Here is a 23,551-nt window from a genome sequence, read left to right as displayed (position 1 = left end):
CCCATTTGCTTCCATATTTTGACATTTCCAACACTTGGCATCATGTTCAGCATGGACATTGTGTGCTGAAGTGCCTGTTCCTGTGTTGTACTGTTCTATATTCTAATAAAATCATTATCCTAGTTCTCTATTTCCTAGTGAGCATTAGATGAGCTTTTATTTTAAAATCTATGTTTTTACAAAGATCAGATTTGATTCTAAGAACCAAACTCCTTATTTCTATCTAGGTGCTTACTTTGCTTCATTTATCTCTGTCAATTATATTCCTTCCTTCCATGATCTTACATGGATTCAATTTACCTGAAACCACACCTTTTACCTGATTTCAAAATTGGCTTCTCTTTAGACAAAATTAACAGGTGGTCAAATGCTATGTTATGTTATTTTAACATTTTGTGGCATTGGAAGCTTTGTCAAAAGATCTAAGAAAATCGACAAACACTTTTTTTGGTTTACAATATACAACCAACAAAAACTAACAACTAATAGATATCTGAAATGAAATCCAGTAACTAATAAATTCAACTTAATAAATTCAACTGTTGTTTTGTTGACTAATTGTAAGACAAACTTAACAACTTTTTTTCAGAGTCCAGATGTAAAATCCTTGACCTTGGCCTACTGTTTTTCTCCACACTGATGGTGTATGGTCTGAAGCAGTTTTCCAGCACTTTTTGTTTTAATCTCATCACTTGGGTGACAGAATTTCTGACCATCTCACCATGTCAATCAAAAAAATCCCATAAATCCTGAAATGTCTATCAAGTAGGCTTTTGCCTAATAACAAAAGTCACCTAATTGGTAAATCTCCACCAGCAAATCTTTCACAATGTAACCTCAAATCTGGAAGGAAATTAGATATTGCACCTTAATTTATTAATCTACAAGTAACTTTGTTTAAAAAAAGTAACGTATTACTTGCAAAAATGTACATGTAAGTTTCATAACTACTGCATTCAGAAGTAATAGTAATGAAAACTCGAATCATAATCAAAATATGATAAACATGATTGCTTATGATGGTGATAAGACTAATTTGACAGTATCAGTGTTAATTTCCCATCTGAAAGCAATGACAAAATCTGCTGCTGACTCTGATATTTGATTTTCAGCACTTAGAAATAAATGTTTATGATTTACTTCTCAATTTTATAATTTTGTGAAATCTTTTGAATTTTCGTGGAGTTCGCAAGTATAAGAATTCTAACCTTGTATTTAAGGGTATCAATAATCATTGGACAAGTTTTTAGGTAAATAGACTTGAAGTTCTTCTGGTACTGGATTTTTTGCCTCAACACATGCTGCCATTATTGGTGGAAATATATATTTTTTAATTCAAATTGTGGAAATTTGAAGCAATCACAGAATATGCTGGGGAAAAAATACAGAATACATTTTAAAGATGGAATTGCAATTATCAAAATGTCCTATTTTACCTTATGCAAATTTCTAACATTTTTTGGGGGGTTTCATTGCTGGTCAGTAATTTTGAATCAAGGCGGAAACTGTAAGTGGGTGTTGAAGTGAATGATCATTTACCTGAATATATATGTTGTTCCTTCATAAGAACATCAATATGGTTGGCTTGTTCCTCACATTTTAACACATTAGCAGCGATGAACCAGTATGCCTTCTTCCTTTTCAGCTCTTACTCTGAAGATAGCCATTTGCCCATCATTCAACAAGAGGAAGCATCCCCTGATGAGACATGTGATGAAGACTTTAATAAAGATCCTGATTGCTGCAATGAAGAGAGCATGCTTTCATCACAATTGTGAGTTTTTCTCTCACAGAATTAAGTAACGTAAATACAGAAACCTTGCTGAATTAACTGAGTTGTCATGAGCACATGGAAACTCGGAGAGTTTATGCAAACTTGACAACTTAAGAATTTTCTCATTGACGAGGCCCTGCTGCAAAAATCCTTCCTCAGAAAACGATTGTTAATTGTGGGCTTTAATTTATCCATACCAGAGACATGTTTCTTTGGAAAAACATTGCCTGATTTAAAAGTTCCAGTTTCCCCATGTTTTAAGAAAATGAATAGTTAATGAAATAGCAAGTCATCAAAGTTATGGAGTAGATTTTAACTTTCCTCTAGGCAAGCAAGCATTTGGCCATGTTGACTGAATATGTGTTATGGCAATATAATTATGTTTTTCCTGTATCTTCATTGATAGATAACAACAAAGACAAAATTCAATATCCCCATTTTGTGCCAGTGCTCAAGTTGAGTTATACCTCCTAATAATGGGAATATATTATGTTGAGAATTAAATAATATTAATATGCCGCAGAATTATCAGCATGAGGGACATTCATTTCATTCGGTCAGTCCTACATTATTTTTCACCTAAAGGCAAGACATTAGTAAAACACGGAGGATTGTGATATTAAAGCTATTACAGGAACATGGTTGAACAGGGCATTTTCTAGGGGTAACATCTAGTGAGGTCAGATGCGCAGACCTTAGAAAAGAGAAAGATGATCAGGTTGAGGGGATGAAACTGTAGCCCTGCTCCCCTCCCCCAGCAACCCCCCCCCCCCCCCCACACCCCCATATATTCATACAATCACATATAATTATAGGAGTAATTGGGTGGTGAAAGTAGGTAATTGTAACTTCCCCTGGATTGAATGGTACAGCCATAGTGTTAAAGGATTAGGTGGGGCAGAATTTGTTAAATGTGTCTATGAACATCCCCCAACTACCCTCACCCGATTATGTGCATATCATTTTTCTTGTACAGGTCCCAACTTCCCCAAAAACAATAATAGTGATCCAAGTACCTAAACATTTCATTCCCGCACCAGAATCTTCAGCCACTTGTTGATCTGCTCTACCCTCTTATTTCCACCCACAGTAACTTGTGGAATAGGGAGTAATCGTGACATTATGACCCCAGAGATTTTTTTTTTTAAATTTCTACCTAATCAGTAAGCTCAGTTTGCAGGACCTCACTGTCTATCTGTGTCATTAGAACCATTGTGTGTGACGACCAATGGCTGCTCCATCTAACCCTTCAGAATGGTTTGTAAGACTCTAGCACTGAAAAGGCAACATATCATTCTGGTCACAAAAATATTTTGGCTTCTTTCATGATCCTATGATACTTACTGTCTGATGTCTATGACAATTTAGTGAAGCTACAAATGAAGTAAGAAAATGTTTCCTTTTGTCATTCAATTGCATGGATTTTATTTTAAGAGCCTAATTCTGTGGTGCTATTACAATTTTTCTTTTGGTTTAACTGAACATTGAGTACTATCTCAATACATTTACTGTTCATTTCTATTTATATTGCATGTTCTTGATAATGTCAAAATAATGCTTATTCGATTACATTTTTCTTGAACTGTATGTTTGCTTATCTGTTTCTTCTCTGATTCTTGCAGAATTCCCTATCAAGAGGAATATGAAGATAATCAACCGGGATCTTCAGATGACTGCTGTGATAAAGATAGTTTTTCTCCTTCAAAGGGGCTGCTTTCAGCAACGTTGTTAGGTAATGTAAACTTTTAGTAATAGGAATACTAATAAGCTGAGTTGTGCAGGCTGTGGTCATTGGGTTCATGCGTTAAAGCTGAAGTAAATCCTGGACTTCAGCATATGCAAATCTAAATCTGTAGGTTTATTCCAGTGTAGGACCCATTGTGGGAGAGGCCCAGGCTAGGATTCTTTAGCAATATTGATAAGGATGTCCAGCACCAGGTCAGACCTGACACAAGATGTGAAACCCCCTTGTAGTTAAAGCTATAGAAAACAACAGGGAAGATGAATCACTTACATTTATCTCCTTCAATGCTTTTAATGATTTCCAGTTGTTTTTAGTGTTTAGGTTAACATTATTTAGATTTTTAATTTTTTTTAAAATTTTTGTTTAATTACTTGTATTGATGTCAATTATTTTAAAATGTCTTTCAATATCAACAATAATTCAAGATAGGGCCTCCAAACTACAACTGTGGCCGTATCCCTTGTCCAAATGATACGGTTCGACTCCAGGGTTTGGAGAGGTAGTGAGAGAGGCTCTTTGTACCCTGCCTGTATAGATGAGCCTGTGCCAGTGATCATGGGCAATAATTACCAACAGGTGTGGTGTACTTCTCATCTCGTATTTGTAACTTGATGATGATATTTATAGGCAGACTGAGACTAAAACAATTCAGCTCAATGATGTATTATTGGTTACAGAATTGCTTGTGATGTACACTAATATATTTGTTGTGGGAATAGGATCAGATGCTAAATTATTATTTAGCTACGCCTGCTGGTAGTATTCAGAAAAAGTAGAATATAATTTCATATTAATGATATACCAATGTCATTTTGAAGCTTAAAATGAACAACATTTCAGCCAGTGCCTCCCTTGACCATGCACATTTGAATAATATATGCACATAGATCACGTATCACACAGTGAAGTGAGAACCTATGCCATCATCAGATTTGGCAGCATACCTAGAAGGTTACAGTGATATCATTGTTGAGGATGGTGGCCCGTCTGCTAACCAGTCTCAAAGTGTTTTTGCCACCACAGGTAGGGCTGAACTTGTAAGGATCTCCTTCCATTCAGGTGGCCTCTCTTGTCTGTCTTGCTATTTTTGTTTGAATATAGAAGATGAAAGATATTGAGTAGTTTTTCAGTTCTTGTTGCGTTGGAAACATGATTAGACAATTGACAATAGGTGCAGGAGTAGGCCATTCGGCCCTTCGAGCCAGCACCACCATTCAATGTGATCATGGCTGATCATTCTCAATCAGTACCCCGTTCCTGCCTTCTCCCCATACCCCCTGACTCAGCTATCCTTAAGAGCTCTATCTAGCTCTCTCTTGAATGCATTCAGAGAATTGGCCTCCACTGCCTTCTGAGGCAGAGAATTCCACAGATTTACAACTCTCTGACTGAAAAAGTTTTTCCTCATCTCCATTCTAAATGGCCTACCCCTTATCTTAAACTGCCGCCCCTAACACACTAACTGATTAGGGTGCCTGTGTGTAGCTAGTTGAAGTTGGAATGACTGGGTCATGAGTTACAAGAGAGCCCATGTGCATGCATGTGTGCATATCTGTTCATGTGTATGCAGCATGAAAGAGCAGTATTTACTTGGTATAGAGCTCATTCTCGTGTATCTTGAGAGATCATTAAATTTGTTTGTGTACTGCTCCATGGTTTTGATATTCTCAGTGTGAATAATCAGTACATTGGCCAATTTCTATCATGCTCTTCCAACAGCAACACTGGAGACTCCCCTTGCCCCTACCCCACTTGCACACAGGATGTTTCTCCTGACCACAATTTTTTATCATCAGTACTTGGTATTCCTTGAATAAAGTGGAGCAGTCTATACATTTCAGCGCTGCCTTTCTTTCCTCTTTTCCTGCAATTGTTGCACTTTGCTGCTCACAGGCTGTGATAGAGAATGTTTTAACCATACTAATGTTTTAAGAATATAAGTGCTTTTGGGATTTGTGCCCGGGAGTGTGTCCAAGGTTGCACTTAATTGCATTGGGCTACTTAGGAAACTGATCAGGTCTCTTTTTCAGATATTATATTGGGTACAAACCTTAATGATCTTTTAACTTTATTTTTAGCTGATGTGATTTATTTTTGGAGAGTGGGTCTGACAGGGTGTTATTTGACACAGCAAGTAGAGATGGATTCCAATTTAAAAACAATATTTGCTGCTAGCTTCCTGATCTTTTGTATAAATCTATTACACTCTTTCACTCCTATTTGTCCAGTGCAAGTGCTAATTGGATACTATCTGATTTCATATACCTTTAGTGTTCAATGTGATTATCTTAACATTTTATACTTTCCAGTAAGTTTGTGAAATTCAACTACAAAGCCACACTTAACATTTCTTGGTAATATTTAGTAATGAGCTAAACAGTTTATACAAATTATAGTTTGCAATACAAAATGGAATGATAACAGTTGGATAAATATTTGAAACAAAAATAGCTCTGTAGAAAATCAGCTTATAAATTAATGCTAAAGTATTATTTCAGAATTTAAGGATTTTGTTTAAGTAAACTGCAATTGAATTTTGTACATTTCTTCCTAATCTAAACAAGTCTCAACACATGGTATTTTAGATATGTTTCATAAATGAAATGATTCTAGAGTGCTGTGGTGTGGTGTTTCATTGGTATTTGGGCCAAAGATATAGGGAACTAGGAATGAGAATAAAAAGCATAATTTCAAAGATATTTACCTTCACATTATCTCTGGTGAATACTGAAATAGGAGGATTGTGCAAATAAATGTGTGGCTGAAGAAGAGGTTCAGAAGTAAGGGCTTTAGATTACCGGGGCATTTGAACAGGTTCCAGAGGATTTGTCCTCTGCATTCCAGAAGGGTTATATTCCAGTATGGCTTGAAATAATATATTTGTAGAGAAATTTGCTTGTGTCTTTGGGGAGAGTTTAAAATAGCTTGTCAGGGATGGGAACCAAACAGCAGTTTTAGAAGGGAGAGAGGCAAAATTGAATATGGATAGTAGTGGTTTAGTTTAACAAGCCTGGAAGACAGATAAATTAATTTGAAAAGCACAGAAAACAAAGGTTTGTAGCGACCATAGGGATTGGTCCTGAGAGTCGAACCCTCGGATTGGCCAGCAAGGTCACGTGGTGGTTTTGGCGCCCAAAACCAGTCTGTGGGAAGAGAACTTCGAAGTGAACAGTTTGAGTTAATGGTTGTCTGTAATCTCGTTTGTTATCCTTTGTAATTGAATATTGCTGCCGCAATAAACTTCTTTAACAAAGAACAAGCCTCCAGACTCGCCATATTGGTGACCCCGACGTGATCTAGCCGATCATCTACCATGGAGGGACACGACGCCCCTGCTTTGGTTCTAACGCCCGGCGTACCGCAGCTAAACACGGTCAGCGTTCATCTTCCTCTGTTTTGGGCGCATCAACCACACCTTTGGTTTGCCCATGCTGAAGCGCAGTTCCACCTGAGAAACATCTCGGTGGATGAAACAAAGTATTATTACCTGGTCAGCGCTCTACCGCCTGAAACGTCCGCACGGGTGATGCAGTTCATCACCGCCCCTCCGGCAGAGGGCAAGTACGAGGCGCTGAAGGTACTCATGCTTCGAACCTTCGGGTTCAGCAGGCATGATCGAGCTGAGAGGCTTATGCACCTACCGGATCTCGGAGATCGGCTGCCGTCCGCCCTCATGACCGAAATGTTGGCGCTGGCAGGTGAGCACAAGGATTGCCTCATGTTCGAGCAGGCATTCCGAGAACAACTTCCAGAAGATGTTAGGCTTATGCTCATGGATTGTTCTTTTAAGGACCCCGTGGCATACGCGGAGAAAGCTGATGCGCTCATGGCGGTGAAATCGAAAAAACACAGTTCGATCAACAGGGTCTCGGCACCATCGGGCAGCCCGCAGCGGCACCAGAATGGCGCCGCGACTCCCGCCATTTCTCCGAAACCCCGCCAAAAAGATCCGCACAAGCGCGGCTGGTGTTATTATCATCTGAGATGGGGTGGAGAAGCCCGTAACTGCCGCTCACCTTGCACTTTCTCGGGAAATGCCTCGGCCGATCGTACATAGAGGCAGTTGCGATTGGCCAGAACCGACGCCTCTACGTCAGAGATCGATTCACAGACACAGAGTTCTTGGTCGACACGGGAGCCATAGTCAGCATCGTACCGCCGACCGACCTCGAAACCCGATTGGGTAAGAGAGGGCCTACCCTCATCGCGGTTAACGGTAGCCCCATCCGCATGTATGGTACGCGGGCAATGTCTCTGTCTTTAGTCACCCGCACGTACGAATGGTCGTTTATCGTCGCGGAAGTCGGTCAGGCGATCCTGGGCGCAGATTTCCTCTGGGCCTTTTCGCTAGTAGCCGATGTCCGAGGTAAAGGCCTTCGACCCTCCACTAGCAGCGATGAGCCCGCTGCTCCACCGCTTGCCACCCCGCCCAGCCCGACTGTCCAGGCCGTTGTCGCGGCCTCCGACCCGTATGCTGCGGTCCTGGCTGAGTTTCCGGAGCTGCTCGTTCAGCGTTTCGACCTCCTTTCTGCAAAGCACGGCGTTGTCCATTACATTCCCACCGAGGGGCCCCCCGTTTTCACTCGGGCCCGGAGGTTGCCGCCGGACAAACTGATGGTAGCGCGTGAAGAATTTCAGAAGATGGAACAAATGGGCATTGTCCGTCGGTCCGACAGCCCGTGGGCCTCTCCGTTGCATATGGTCTCCAAAGCATCTGGGGGGTGGAGACCATGTGGAGATTACCGGCGCTCGTCTAGGCTGGAAGGTGCCATGGTATTCTCCAAAATTGATTTGGTGCGGGGGTACCACCAGATTCCTGTGCATCCGGAAAACGTGCCGAAGACGGCCACGATCACTCCATTCGGGTTGTTCGAATGGTTGCGTATGCCTTTCGGTATGAAAAACGCGGCACAGGCTTTCCAGCGGCTGATGGACCATGTTGGTCGGGAATTGTCTTTTGTTTTCATTTATTTGGATGATATCCTGGTCGCCAGTCGCTCGGAGCAGGAACACCTGGTTCATTTACGGACCGTGTTCCGGCGGCTTCAAGACCACGGGCTCATCATCCACCCCTCCAAGTGTCAATTTGGCCTCCCCTCTATTGATTTCTTAGGACACCGGATCACCTCAGCCGGCGCCACTCCTTTGCCCGATAAAGTGGAGGCTGTTCGTGCCTTCCCGCGGCCCACCACAGTAAAGGGGTTGCAAGAGTTCGTGGGGATGGTGAATTTCTATCACCGGTTCGTGCCGGCAGCGGCACGGATCATGCGCCCGCTCTTCCAGTGTCTCGCAGGCAAACCTGTCGAGTTGGAGTGGTCCGTGGCCGCTGAGATGGCCTTTGAGGCAGCTAAAGTGGCTCTGGCAGATGCCACCATGCTCGTCCACCCAAGCGCCTCCGCCCCCACGGCCCTGACGGTCGATGCGTCGGACGTGGCGGTGGGAGGGGTTTTGGAACAGCATGTTGATGGCAGTTGGCAGCCCTTGGCGTTTTTCAGCCGACAGCTTAATCCGGCTGAGCTGAAGTATAGCGCCTTTGACCGAGAGCTTCTGGCTCTCTATTTAGCTGTCCGCCACTTTAGGTATTTTCTAGAAGGCCGCCCATTTGTGGCCTTTACTGACCACAAACCATTGACTTTTGCTTTTTCGAAAGTGTCCGACCCATGGTCGTCCCGCCAGTAGCGGCACCTGACTGCCATCTCAGAGTTTACCACCGATGTCCGCCACGTCGCGGGTAAGCTTAATGCCGTTGCTGATACCCTGTCCAGGCCAGCCATTTCCCCAATTTCAGCGGTGTAATGCGAGGTGGATTTCCGGGAGCTTGCGGAGGCACAGCGCCTGGCAGACACTGCCTCAGCATACCAGTCCACCACTTTGGGGTTGAAGTTGGCCCAGGTGGCTTGCGGGCCTGCGGGTACAAAAGTCTGGTGTGATGTTTCCCTTCCCCGCCCCAGGCCGGTGGTGCCGGTCGCCCTTCAGCGCCGGGTGTTTGATGCCATTCATGGGCTGACGCACCCGTCCATTCGCTCCACCTCTGCCTTAGTAGCCGCTAGGTTTGTGTGGCATGGCCTGCGGAAGCAAGTAGCCCCTTGGGCCCGTTCCTGTGTTCCCTGCCAGACCGCTAAAGTTCACCGGCATGTCCAACCTCCGGTGCAGGAGTTTGCGGTCCCGGCGGTTAGTTTTTTCCATATTCATGTTGATTTAGTTAGGCCTTTACCTTCCTCTAGGGGCTACACTCACCTACTCACGTTGGTTGACCGATTTACCCGTTGGCCGGAGGCCTTCCCGTTGTCCGACACCTCCGCCGCCTCTTGTGCCCAGGCCCTGGCCCTCCATTGGGTGGCCCGTTTTGGTGTTCCGTTCGTCATTACCACCGACCGGGGGTCCCAGTTCACCTCTGCCCTTTGGGCTACACTAGCGGAGCTGTACGGTTCCCGTTTGCAGCAGACCACGGTGTACCACCCACAGGCTAATGGGCTCGTGGAGAGGTTTCACAGGCAACTTAAGGCGGCCCTCAGTGCGCGGCTGGACGGCCCTGACTGGGTATTCCAGCTCCCCTGGGTCCTTTTGGGCATCCGGACTGCTCCTAAGCAGGACCTCGGAACTTCGTCCGCGGAACTAGTATATGGCTCGCCACTCAGAGTGCCCGGGGATTTCCTTCCTGAGCCCTCTGGTCAGCAGCCCTCAGTTCCGTCGGTTTTAGCATCCCTCTGGGCGCGAGTGGGTTCCCTGGCTCCGGTTCCTACTTCGCGTCACGGGTGTTCCATGGCGCATAAACCGCCTGCCTTGAAGGACTGTGAATTTGTGTTTCTGCGTAGAGATGCCCATCGTTCCCCGTTGCAGAGAGTCTATGAAGGACCGTTCCGCGTGTTGCGTAAAGGGACGGTCACCTTCACCTTGGATGTTGGGGGCAGGAGTGAGCTCGTCTCTGTGTCCAGGCTCAAACCTGCACACTTGGATCAGGACCGTCCTGTCCTGGTCGGTCAACCGCCTCGACGGGGCCGTCCTCCTGCAATTCCCCCTGATCCAGGACCCCCTGCTCCTGTGGTTCCTGCAGCCCCTCTCCTTACTCGTTCTGGTCGCGAAATCCGGCTCCCTGCTAGGTTCCGTACCTCGGGTTCTGGGGGGGGGGGGTCATGTAGCGACCATAGGGATTGGTCCTGAGAGTCTAACCCTCGGATTGGCCAGCAAGGTCACGTGATGGTTTTGGCGCCCAAAACCAGTCTGTGGGAAGAGAACTTCGAAGTGAACAGTTTGAGTTAATGGTTGTCTGTAATCTCATTTGTTATCCTTTGTAATTGAATATTGCTGCCGCAATAAACTTCTTTAACAAAGAACAAGCCTCCAGACTCGCCATAGGTTATTAAAAAAGTAGAAACAATGGCAGTACTTAACTCTTGAAAGCAGGGAGTCATAAAAATAAAGGTGCTGAAGTGAGGGCACAGGCAGTTTTACTGGACGGTGCTTATGTAAGAACAGTGGCTGAAATGGGAGCAAGCTCAGTTGATGCATTCCCTTTTCCCATAACTGGCTTACTTGTGATTACCCGCAAATAACTCAAGAAAGTTTCTAGTATCTGTAAACTCATACACCAAGCCAATATTTTATGTAAAATATTATTGATCCAAGTGAAGATATGTGCATTGATATGTCTGAAGAAGGGTCTCGACCCGAAACGTCACCCATTCCTTCTCTCCCGAGATGCTGCCTGACCTGCTGAGTTACTCCAGCATTTTGTGAATAAATCGATTTGTACCAGCATCTGCAGTTATTTTCTTATATGTGCATTGATGGTTGGTTCTGTTTTTCCTAAAATATAGTAATCAATATCCTCATTGGGTTTAACAACATCTCAATAACAAATATCAAATTGAATATCTGCATTCAATGTGTTTCTTTTGAAGGGAGAAGATCATCATTTCACCTTGAATGTCTAAAGAGACAAAGGAGCCATGGCTTGGACACAGCTTGCACGTCTCCACTCTCTCAGAGGACTGCACTACCACTACACTTAATTCAGCACCAGGTATCAACCATTAAAATGTTTTACCACAATTTCCATATCAAGTTTACACATTACGTTCAAGATTTTTAAAAATCATTACCTAGATTCTGGAATTCTAAAATAAAAGTAGAAAGTGCTAGAAATTCTCTGGAAATTAGGTATTGCCTTTGGAGAATTAAACAGAATAATATTTTAGGTTTATTGACCTTTAATCAGAAGACGGTTGCAATTTGATTCACAGAGTATTTCTATCCTTCAACGTTTTATAAGAGTATTTTGTCCTTTTAGTCTCAATAGTTGACTAGGATGGATGGAAGTGATTTTAGTTTTCGTGTGCTGTTGCTTTCAAGAAATATTTTCTATATTCTTGGTCCCACCAAATCAATAAGAGAAAATAATTTGTCCTTTACTAAATGGAATTGGGTCACAACTGGTGCATGGTTCCCTGAAAGTGGTAGTTCAGGTGGACGGGGCAGTGAAGAAGGCATATGGCATGGAAAGATTGGGCTGAGGGCCTGTTCCCATGCTGTATAGCTCTATAACACTGTCGCGCTTCACCTATTCTCCCATCAACCATCAATACCAGGGGTAATTTGCAATTGCCACCAAGGGAAATCCAGTCAGTTACAGGGAGAAAGAGTGAGCTTCATACACAGAGCACCAGACGTCGGCATCGAACCCAGATGCTGGAGCTATGCGATGTTCAACCACCTGCCATACTAGGGCGATTGATTTTTTTCAAATCTACAGCATAAAGAAATGTTGATGCCGTCTTTAGAATACAATAGAGTTATGTGTGCTGTGAAACTAAATGACATTTAATATGAATAGTCCTTATTTGACATAACTATTTTCCTTCTGTTGTATCTGTATTTATCTTGCATATATTTTCATCTAACAGGCATTAGCAGTGGCAGGTTTAAGCCCACTGCTAAGAAGAAGCCATTCTCCAACACAATTTTCCAGATTATGTGCAACACCTCCAGCGACTCCATGCAGTAGACGGAGGTTACAGCAGCATATTCCAGCATTATTTGTAGATGGCATTGAATCATATGAGAAACTGAACAGCAGCCTTCCATCAGTAAACTGTAGTTCCTGGTACTCTGACAACTCACATGGAAATGTCAAAAAAGCCAGGCCAGTCTCTCTGACTGTACCCTCTCCCTTCAAAGAAAAGGGAATTGAGTGTCATGGCAGTGCTAGTAGTTTAGTAGAGGCGGTAAGTTTACAATTGGCATTGAATATTTGTCCTTAATGCTTTAATATTAAATTAGGCCTTTTTGGTGTACTGTCAGGAAGTTTGATGAATAGATCTTTTTCCACAAAACTCTGTCAATGTGTATTCTCCTTAATGTTCATTCTAACCCTCCCCCTCTCACCTTTGCCAGTAACTTTTATGTACACTGTTCAATGTCCAACCCTCTGCTCCTGTTCTGACACGTTAGCATGTCACACCAGCAACAAACCTAGCCCACCAGATCCCTGCCCCAAGATTGTACTGGAGCCTACCAGGGAGAAGGCAATTCTGGATTTAGTGTTGTGTAATGATCCTGATCTGATAAGGGGACTAGAGGTAAAAGAGCCATTAGGAGGCAGTGATCACAACATAATAAGTTTTACTCTGCAAATGGAAAGGCAGAAGGGAAAATCGGAAGTGTCGGTATTACAGTATAGCAAAGGGGATTACAGAGGCATGAGGCAGGAGCTGGCCAAAATTGACTGGAAGGAGGCCCTAGCAGGGAAGACGGTAGAACAGCAATGGCAGGTATTCCTGGGAATAATGCAGAGGTTGCAGGATCAATTTATTCCAAAGAGGTGGAAAGACTCTAAGGGGAGTAAGAGACACCTGTGGCTGACAAGGGAAGTCAGGGACAGCATAAAAATTAAGGAGAGGAAGTATAACATAGCAAAAAAGAGTGGGAAGACAGAGGATTGGGACTCTTTTAAAGAGCAACAAAAGTTAACTAAAAAGGCAATATGGGGAGAAAAGATGAGGTACGAGGGTAAACTAGCCAATAATATAAAGGAGGATAGCAAAAGTTTTTTTAGGTACGTGAAGAGGAAAAAAATAGTCAAGGCAAATGTGGGTCCCTTGAAGACAGAAGCAGGGGAATTTATTATGGGGAACAAAGAAATGGCAGACGAGTTAAACCGTTACTTTGGATCTGTCTTCACTGAGGAAGATACACACAATCTCCCAAATGTTCTAGGGGCCGGAGAACCTAGGGTGATGGAGGAACTGAAGGAAATCCACATTAGGCAGGAAATGGTTTTGGGTAGACTGATGGGACTGAAGGCTGATAAATCCCCAGGGCCTGATGGTCTGCATCCCAGGGTACTTAAGGAGGTGGCTCTAGAAATAGTGGAAGCATTGGAGATCATTTTTCAATGTTCTATAGATTCAGGATCAGTTCCTGTGGATTGGAGGATAGCAAATGTTATCCCACTTTTTAAGAAAGGAGGGAGAGAGAAAACGGGTAACTATAGACCAGTTAGTCTGACATCAGTGGTGGGGAAGATGCTGGAGTCAATTATAAAAGACGAAATTGCTGAGCATTTGGATAGCAGTAACGGGATCATTCCGAGTCAGCATGGATTTACGAAGGGGAAATCATGCTTGACAAATCTACTGGAATTTTTTGAGGATGTATCTAGGAAAATTGACAGGGGAGAGTCAGTGGATGTGGTGTACCTCGACTTTCAGAAAGCCTTCGACAAGGTCCCACATAGGAGATTAGTGGGCAAAATTAGGGCACATGGTATTGGGGGTAGGGTACTGACATGGATAGAAAATTGGTTGACAGACAGAAAGCAAAGAGTGGGGATAAATGGGTCCCTTTCGGAATGGCAGGCAGTGACCAGTGGGGTACCGCAAGGTTCGGTGCTGGGACCCCAGCTATTTACGATATACATTAATGACTTAGACGAAGGGATTAAAAGTACCATTAGCAAATTTGCAGATGATACTAAGCTGGGGGGTAATGTGAATTGTGAGGAAGATGCAATAAGGCTGCAGGGTGACTTGGACAGGTTGTGTGAGTGGGCAGATACATGGCAGATGCAGTTTAATGTAGATAAGTGTGAGGTTATTCACTTTGGAAGTAAGAATAGAAAGGCAGATTATTATCTGAATGGTGTCAAGTTAGGAGGAGGGGGAGTTCAACGAGATCTGGGTGTCCTAGTGCATCAGTCAATGAAAGGAAGCATGCAGGTACAGCAGGCAGTGAAGAAAGCCAATGGAATGTTGGCCTTCGTAACAAGAGGAGTTGAGTATAGGAGCAAAGAGGTCCTTCTACAGTTGTACCGGGCCCTGGTGAGACCGCACCTGGAGTACTGTGTGCAGTTTTGGTCTCCAAATTTGAGGAAGGATATTCTTGCTATGGAGGGCGTGAAGCGTAGGTTCACTAGGATAATTCCCGGAATGGCGGGACTGTCGTATGTTGAAAGGCTGGAGCGATTGGGCTTGTATACACTGGAATTTAGAAGGATGAGGGGGGATCTTATTGAAACATATAAGATAATTAGGGGATTGGACACATTAGAGGCAGGAAACATGTTCCCAATGTTGGGGGAGTCCAGAACAAGGGGCCACAGTTTAAGAATAAGGGGTAGGCCATTTAGAACGGAGATGAGGAAGAACTTTTTCAGTCAGAGAGTGGTGAAGGTGTGGAATTCTCTGCCTCAGAAGGCAGTGGAGGCCAGTTCGTTGGATGCTTTCAAGAGAGAGCTGGATAGAGCTCTTAAGGATAGCGGAGTGAGGGGGTATGGGGAGAAGGCAGGAACGGGGTACTGATTGAGAGTGATCAGCCATGATCGCATTGAATGGCGGTGCTGGCTCGAAGGGCTGAATGGCCTACTCCTGCACCTATTGTCTATTGTCTATTGTCTATTGTCTATCCCTGCCTTTGTCTGCTGTCTAACTTTATGTATCCAATCCCAGTGAGTTGTGAGTTTTATGAAGTGAAGGTTGTATCATATTAGAGCAGAGGAGCAACCTATATCATAATGGAACTTGACTTAATAAAAGCAATGGAGGAATTGAGAAACAGTATTTCGTATTTCTCTGAAATGTCCAAGAATAGAACTGACTCACAACAGATGTCAATCTAGCTTAAACATAAACTGGATAAAGTGATTAACAAGATTAGTTTATCCATTTGACAAGAAAAATCTTAAATGAATTGTATGTGTTGATTTAATTTAAAGTGCATTAGAGAGTTAAATCTGAATTTTAACATACTCAGCAAATTTAAGTAGACAATAGACAATAAGTGCAGGAGTAGGCCATTCGGCCCTTTGAGCCAGCACCGCCATTCACTGTGATCATGGCTGATCATCCACAATCAGTACCCCCCCCCCCGTTCCTGCCTTCTCCCGCTATAATTAAGAGCTCTATCTAACTCTCTCTTGAAAGCATCCAGAGAATTGGCCCCCACTGCCTTCTGAGGCAGAGAATTCCACAGCTTCACAACTCTCTGAGTGAAAATGTTTTTCCTCATCTCCATTCTAAATGGCCTACCCCTTATTCTTAAACTGACCCCTGGTTCGGGACTCCCGCAACATCGGGAACACGTTTCCTGCTAATAGTTTGTACACTTAAGTCTGATGATACACATGCCATAGAGATCTACAAAATTCAATTGGATTCTGGTGCTTTTCTGCCATCTATACCCGCAGCCTCAGATTCCTGCAGGATACTGGGATTCACTCATTCTGTTATGTAATAACTAAACACAAATCTTCACTGTGTATCTGTTGTTAAAGAAAATTCATGTCAGAGATTTTATATGCATCAGGAAAAAAATCATGCTTAATATGGAAAAGCATGATATTATTTTGTGTAATAACTATTTTATCTATGTCCTCAAAAGGTTCTGATCTCAGAGGGGCTTGGTCGATACGCACGAGACCCAAAATTTGTTGAGGCAACAGCCCATGAAATTGCTGATGCCTGTGATATGACAATCGAGGAGATGGAAAGTGCTGCAGACAACCTGCTCAATGGCAACACAAATGCAAGCCCAAACGGAAGTCTGTTACCCTTTGTAAACTGCAATGAATACCAGCAACATGATATTGCGCTAGGCAGCGTGGAAGTAGAGTCAGATTGTGGGAAAAGTGAGGAGGAGTTTACAGATGAGATAATTTATGTTAGCACCCTGTAGTGATAGGAAATAGTTTTTATTATTTGCTTAAATCAGTTTGTTTCAGAAGTGCCTCACTGTTCTTGTGACCTGAAGTAACCAGAACAGCTGCTTTGTTCATTTGCTGTTGTGAATTGGGAGTTGAGCAATTAGAGCTCTGAGTTCTTTAAAAAAAACAAAAAAAACAATTATAAAAATCTCGACTTCAGGTAGCAAACTGGCATGACCTTTGAACCTGCAACAGAAACACTACCCGACATGTCAAATTTGCTAAAACACATCAGGGTCAAGAGTGCAGAGAGGGGATGCTGGGTATCCAACCGAGGTTGTTTGTATATCTGAATGTTTGGCCATACTAACCAGATCAACCTTGAGGTTTTAACAGAAAGGAATGCTAAGAGGATACACACAAGCTGATCATAAATATATTTTGTGAAGAATTTGTCCCTCCTGCTACAGAATACCTCAGAAAGTAAAATTCCTTGTACTCTGATTTAAAAAATAATAATTTTAAGAGATGGATAATCTGTAGTAAATTGACAGATGAAAAAAATGTAGACAATTATCACATGATTTTAGCTATCCCAACTGTGGCTTTTGATGATGGGGAACTTGTTGGTAAGATAATCTTTCTAAGAGAGCTTATATCCTTTATAACTAAGCCATGAGTTGTTTGGTGTTCAGTTCATAACATTCTTTTCCAATGGGTTTGCATTTTGAATGCAGGGTTAATTCTTACTTTGATGTGGCTCATTTTGTGTTTTAGCAATTTTGGACCAGCCACTTCATAATTTTTTAAGTTGTGATTGTTTTTTTAAACTTTTTATTATTTTTAATCAGATGTGGAGTTCATTATTAAGTGGGATCACACCTAAGTTCCTGCTGTATGCATTCCCTAAAGGAAACATGTACAGTTTAAAGAATTATACGTTATTTTACATTGGTAATTTAAATAATTTCAGTATCATTGTTCCAAGTAAATGCATACCATCGAGCCATGGACTGCTCAGATCTTGCATGGCATTTTGAACCATTTTTATTTTATTTAAACACCTAAACAGCGCATCTGTGGCAGATTTGAGTCTGCAATGATTTACACCGTGGATTTTTTATTGGTAGAGATTAATCTGTCCATTGTCAAATCTCATCCTCTTATGTGCCACAAGATATGCAAAAACAATGCAATAAAGTGTTACTGTAATCAAGGCTAAAACGTATTAACTTAAAAACATAGATTATAAATGTATGAATGTGTGTATATATGCATCACACTGAATTGATATAACTATGAATTTATATATAAATATTATATTCACTGTGATGTTTCTTGTATTTGTTTTTGTTTAATAACCTGTAATACTTGAAATCAAATCAGTATCAGTATTTGAAAAAAAGACAAAAAAAAGCAGTGCATTTTTAATGAATTTATTGAGTACGTTGGTGTATATTTTGCATGGAGAACACTCAAGTATTCAAGTGTGCCAAGCTATACAATATATATAAATATATATACTTATTTTAACTTCAAAATGCTTTCTAAATCTGAAAAAATTAAACTTTTTTAATCAAAATTAAAAATGTACATATTGTGGTCAATATGATATGGCATCTTCACATAAATAACAAATACTGATTTTGCATATCTTGTGTTCACTTGTGTTGTATTGATTGTTGCCTTTTGTTTTCACTTTGCCTTGCAACTTTTCAGAACACTGAGAGTTTCTTGGAGGAGATGTAATAATTATTTAAATATTCCATTTATTTTTGTTTTCATTTGACTCTTTCAAGTGGCAGTAAGCTGTTCTTGTGCCTTTGGATGTAATAAAAGTGGAATCTCAGCTTTATCTTTAAATTGTAAATTTCACAAGTTTGTTTGGTTTCCAACAGTGAACTTGTGATTTTTTTTGGAGGAAAATAAGCTTACATCAAAAACAAGACAAAAGCTAAATATAAAAACTGAGTAAGTTAATGCCACTTTGGTTAGTTTGTTTTATCTAGGAATGCCTTTACTTCTCCCATAAAAGATTTTCCACTAATGAAGAAATATATTATTTTTGATATTCCTAAATTATAATAAATAAAAAAGCAATGAGAGACCAATATTAGTCAGATGGTGTCATCCCATCTAAAACGCACTGCAAGGAAATTAAGTTAGAGCAACCCTGTAGTTTGTAAACAAAAACTGCAGTGTTCTGAATTAGTGTTTCGAACCATTTAAAATTATTGGCAATGAGCTCAGCCTTCAAACGGTTTAAACACAGTTTTAGAAAATGTACTGCTTAGCAACTTGAATTTCTACAAGTATTATCCAGGTAAACTTCACTTTATACATTAAATGATATACGTTAGTAAGAAATGAGAGGTGTGAACATGCCAGCACCATAGATTTTAAATATACAATCATTCTGCTGCTAAAGGCATCATCGGGTATGCTGATTTGACCTAAGTTGCACATTGTGATTATTAACTTAAAGTAGATTTTTTTTTCAGTAATTTATAATCTGAGCTTTCTCTTTGTGAAATCTATAGAAAATATTCTTTAAACTCAATGGCAACAGAATTGTGTGAGAATGGATTTTCAAAAGCTATTATTTTTCCATTAAAATATGTTTAATAATCAAGATGTTCTCCATGTAAATGGAGGAAACTACGCAACAAGCACCATTCTTTGACCTTAATATTTGTTTTTAGTGAAAACAAATTACATCCAACACACCTAATCTAATTAGAAAATATTTCCCATATTTTAAAAATATACATCTTGACTGCACAAAACTTAAATTTACAAAACTTATAAAATACTCCTGTTAATTTAATCTATATTGTTTTTGTTGATCATTTAATACATTATGAGGTGAAACAATCATTATATTAATCACTCATTTTGAAATAATAACTTCCATAGGAAAGATTGAGAGGAGGAAGGGATTTGTAAATTGTTGACAAATACATTAACATTTTGCAAATCGTTTCAAATGTTAACTTTTGCTGCTCCGATTGGATCTGGTTAGAAGTGTAACTACCACAAACTCGTCAAATGTTATTTAATTATCTATGAGATAATTTAACTTAAACTGGTTTCCACTTAAATTAGTACCTGTAACATTTTATCTTTGTTAACATATGAAACGGTGTGTTTTTCTTAACACTACGCCTTTAGAAATTAAAAAATATCTCACTGTATTCCAACCTTTCATCTACAGAAATATATGTAAAAATTGAGGAGTCAAATTATTATTATTATTATTAAATTATTATTTCTCTTTAGTCAGAGGGTGGAAAATCTGTGGAATTCATTGCCGCAGAAGGCTGTGAAGGCCAATTAAATGTATATTTTTAAGACAGAGATTGACAGATTCTTCATTAGTTCGGGTGTCAGGGGCTATGGGAAGAAGGCAGGAGAATTGGGTTGAGAGGGAAAGATAGATCAGTCATGATTGAATGGCGGAGTAGACTTGATGGGCCGAATGCCCTAATTCTGGTTCTACAATTTATGAACTTATGAACTATTTTGAGGAAGAGAGAAAATCATAAATGGTTGCCCATAATTGTCATTATTTTGACTTTAAATGACAATAATGCGAGTTGTTTTTACTCGGTGATTGAAGTTGCTTTTAGGTGTAAACTGTGTGATTGTTATTGAAAAGCGAAATAATTGGCAATGCTTTTAATTCTTACATTTAAATGTTGAATCTCCACAAAACATAGATTTACCATAGCTTTCAGGGTTATTTTCATTATAAAATGGGGTCAAATTGTTATTAAACACAACACAATTGCTCCTGCCTAAGAATGGATTGTTTAGACTACCTTCCACCTGGGAAGCTGATTGAAGGAATCATACCAGTGATGCAGATGATGGATTTCCTACATTTCTGCTTCAGGCTCTTATTTTTGTTGTACCATGCTGAAGTGGCTGACCTAAAATCACTGCACACATTGATTTGAAAATAATTTACATTAACAGGTGACTTTATTAGAGTTGGGTCTTGAAAAGATCCACATTCTGTTCCTCAGGCATTTACTTTCTTTGGCAAACTGACCATCATCCTCTAACCACCAGTCCCCTTTCTTCCCTTCTTCCGAATCTCAAGACCTGGCTTTAGCCCTGAGCAACACTTCTTTCATTGAGAAAATGCAGAATACTTGTTCAATGGTGTCCAACAGATTGAATTTTGCAAATCGAGTGAACTTGTTGGGTGCATTGGAATTTATATGCCTCCAACTCTGGAGAATTTAAACAATTGCAGAGCTCATTCTTAGTGACAACATGGTAACCCAAAATTGCTGCACACATTGATTTGAATATAATTTACATTAAAAGGTTACTTTCTTAGAGTTAGTTTTGTACTTGTTCACCACGAAGCGCAGTTGTGCATTAGGAACCGTGTGACTGTGTGAAAGGTATCATGATAAAGCTAGTTTTGATTAGAGTAGTGGTGGAGACTCCACATTGTCAATACGTAAATCAACTGCTACACACTCTGATCAGTTCAGCAAATACTTAGGGCACACTAAATGTACAAAAAATACGGAAGTAAAGTTTTATAAATTTCAGTCAATAAACGACAAACAATTTCACTGCTTTAAACTAAATTATTGTAAACATTTAATGGTTATAATTGAAGTACTCACCTTCACAGTATTAACAATGTCTGAAAAATCAATTATTCAATTGCCTGTTTTGATTTCTCCCTTTCAATTTCCTCATGTTTTGCTTGGAGTAAAATAATAAGTGTTGTAAAATTGTGAAGGGTAAATTAAAAGCTTTTGTCACAAACTGTTCATGCATTACCTATGGCTCGTTTAGTGGTTAAGGCCCTGTGCAGCATGAGTTGTGTGTCTTAACATCCGCAACCACCCCACCACTCTTCTATCTTTTAACTTTTGGATTACAATTTCATATTAAGGTTAATAATAAGGTTTTACATATTTAATTTTTAGTACAATAATTTTCTGTAAAATAAAGAGGTGCTTAGAATGTAGCCCTTTGATTCTAGGTGTACAATATTCATAGCATTTTTTTGTATTCTGGTAAAATTTTAATTTCTGTTGAAATATGTTGCTTTCCCCAGTGTCCAATATATAATATTTGATGAGGTTAGAATGGAGCATATTTAATCACCTGCAAGTCTAAGGTCTTATTGAGCTATGGCAAACTTCAGCATGGAATATGGCCTCGTAGTTAGCTTTATAGATTGTTGATCTGTTTATGTACCTCAGGAGCCATGGAGCTACCATGCAGCCATGCCCAGACACAAACAGACTTAACCTTGTATAACTTGGTTGGATTTGGAATATCAGATGCTGGTAATCTGTGACTGACTTGCAGAGGTGCATTGGGCAAATGGGCAATATGGTTACAGGATCTTCATTTAGCTCAAAATTAGTTTGTATTTGAAACACTTTAAATGTTGTTTTCTGTTTAAAGAAAGGAATAAAACATGCAGCAGGCAGTGGAAAGAATGCAGCTATTTGCACTGCCTCCGAATCTTTGTGCACAAGTATGATTAATTTGTTCTTTTTGGCTGGTCAAAGAGACGTTGAGGAGGGAAAAATCTTACAAAACAACAGATCAAATAGATTGCATTGCAGGGTTGTAGATTGGAATTCCATGCTCGTCAGCTGTGAAAAGGGCCAAGGATAAAAAATAAAGAAAAATTCTTAACTCTTTAATTTGAAAATCAGTCACTTACAATCATATTTAAACACTTCTGTTCTTTTGATGCTCTAAATTCTATGCGTTGAACATATATGGTAACTGATTAGTGGGAAGTTATTTCTGTCAGGGACTTGAGCAAATGCAGAATTATTTGATATACTGTTTTTGCAAAAGATATTGTTTTATTTAAGTTATTATTTACTATTGCATGCAGATACATGGTTAACTCCCTATCCTTTTGTGTTCTTTCACCTGTTTGAATAGTTTCAAGTCATTCAATTCAACACTTTTGTACTCGGTTTAAAAGAAACAAAAAACAGTTCATGTGTAAATAACTAATGTACAGTTTGTTACTGTTACAGTATTCCGTCTATGGTGGAATAAACCGTCTTGCTCTCGCACGTAAAATTTAGAATGTATTGATCTAAAACAAGTTTTAAGTTAATCTTTGATTCAGAAGATGTATATTCCTGTAATATTGCATTTTTATCCAAGGAATGATGTTATTAAAATTGCAAATAAATTCAATTTCCTAACTGTGCCTTAGTTTGTTATTATGAAAGCCCCATAGATAAACGCTAATATTCTGACTATTCAGAACATGTTTATCTGGACACTGACAGGGATGTGGAATAATTTTGAATTTTGCAGACACCATTGAATATTACTAATCTAATACTCAGGGTGACTATGGTGTAATAAGCTGTATGGTGCTCACACATTAGACTTTTCTCAGGACAATGCTTTCCAAATTTTAAGTTCATTTTCTGACAAAGCTTTGGATGGTGTGGTCAAGAGAGAAACTATTTATCTCCTGTGGTCCAGAAAATTGTCTAGTAACTAAAAGCGTAAATAACAGTAGTAAAGCAGATGGAAACACACAAAAAAAAGCTACATAGTAGTTTCTTTTAGACTTTGGAGCATTTTTGTTCATGCATAATCTGTAAAGAACTATGCACATGTGTGCTGCAAATCCCAAGCCTTCACAAGTTATATAAAGTAGCCACATGCTATTTTGAGAGTTGTACAGAAACTTGAACTTACAAGTGTAATCGCCTACCACGGTAGGAGCTCTTAAAGTAGTTTATCTCACTGGAACTATGTAATGGGCTTCCACCTGTGCTGGGAATAGCAGAACCAAAAATTGCAGTTCGTGCCTCATATGGCTTCCACAAGGAGCTCCAAGGTGTGCTTTGACCTTCAGACCACAGCAATGTGATAT

General features: G+C 40.4%; 1 protein-coding gene across 7 annotated transcripts in view; it reads left to right on the top strand.

Annotated features, from left to right (window-relative positions):
- The window catches only part of LOC144603513 (voltage-dependent L-type calcium channel subunit alpha-1C-like), a 305,941-nt gene extending 283,104 nt beyond the window's left edge, over positions 1-22,837 (top strand). For all 7 annotated transcript variants that reach the window (XM_078416799.1, XM_078416795.1, XM_078416797.1 and 4 more), the window contains 5 exons: positions 1,646-1,774; positions 3,397-3,506; positions 11,420-11,541; positions 12,422-12,742; positions 16,395-22,837. In XM_078416799.1, the coding sequence (XP_078272925.1) occupies positions 1,646-1,774; positions 3,397-3,506; positions 11,420-11,541; positions 12,422-12,742; positions 16,395-16,688 (976 nt within the window). In that variant the 3' untranslated portion in view covers positions 16,689-22,837. The remainder of the gene's footprint in view (positions 1-1,645; positions 1,775-3,396; positions 3,507-11,419; positions 11,542-12,421; positions 12,743-16,394) is intronic.
- The last annotated feature ends 714 nt before the right edge of the window (positions 22,838-23,551 follow it).

The sequence above is a fragment of the Rhinoraja longicauda genome, chromosome 20, assembly GCF_053455715.1.
Source record: "Rhinoraja longicauda isolate Sanriku21f chromosome 20, sRhiLon1.1, whole genome shotgun sequence".
Taxonomy (NCBI): Eukaryota; Metazoa; Chordata; class Chondrichthyes; order Rajiformes; family Arhynchobatidae; genus Rhinoraja; species Rhinoraja longicauda.
This window is presented reverse-complemented; position numbering and strand designations above follow the sequence as displayed.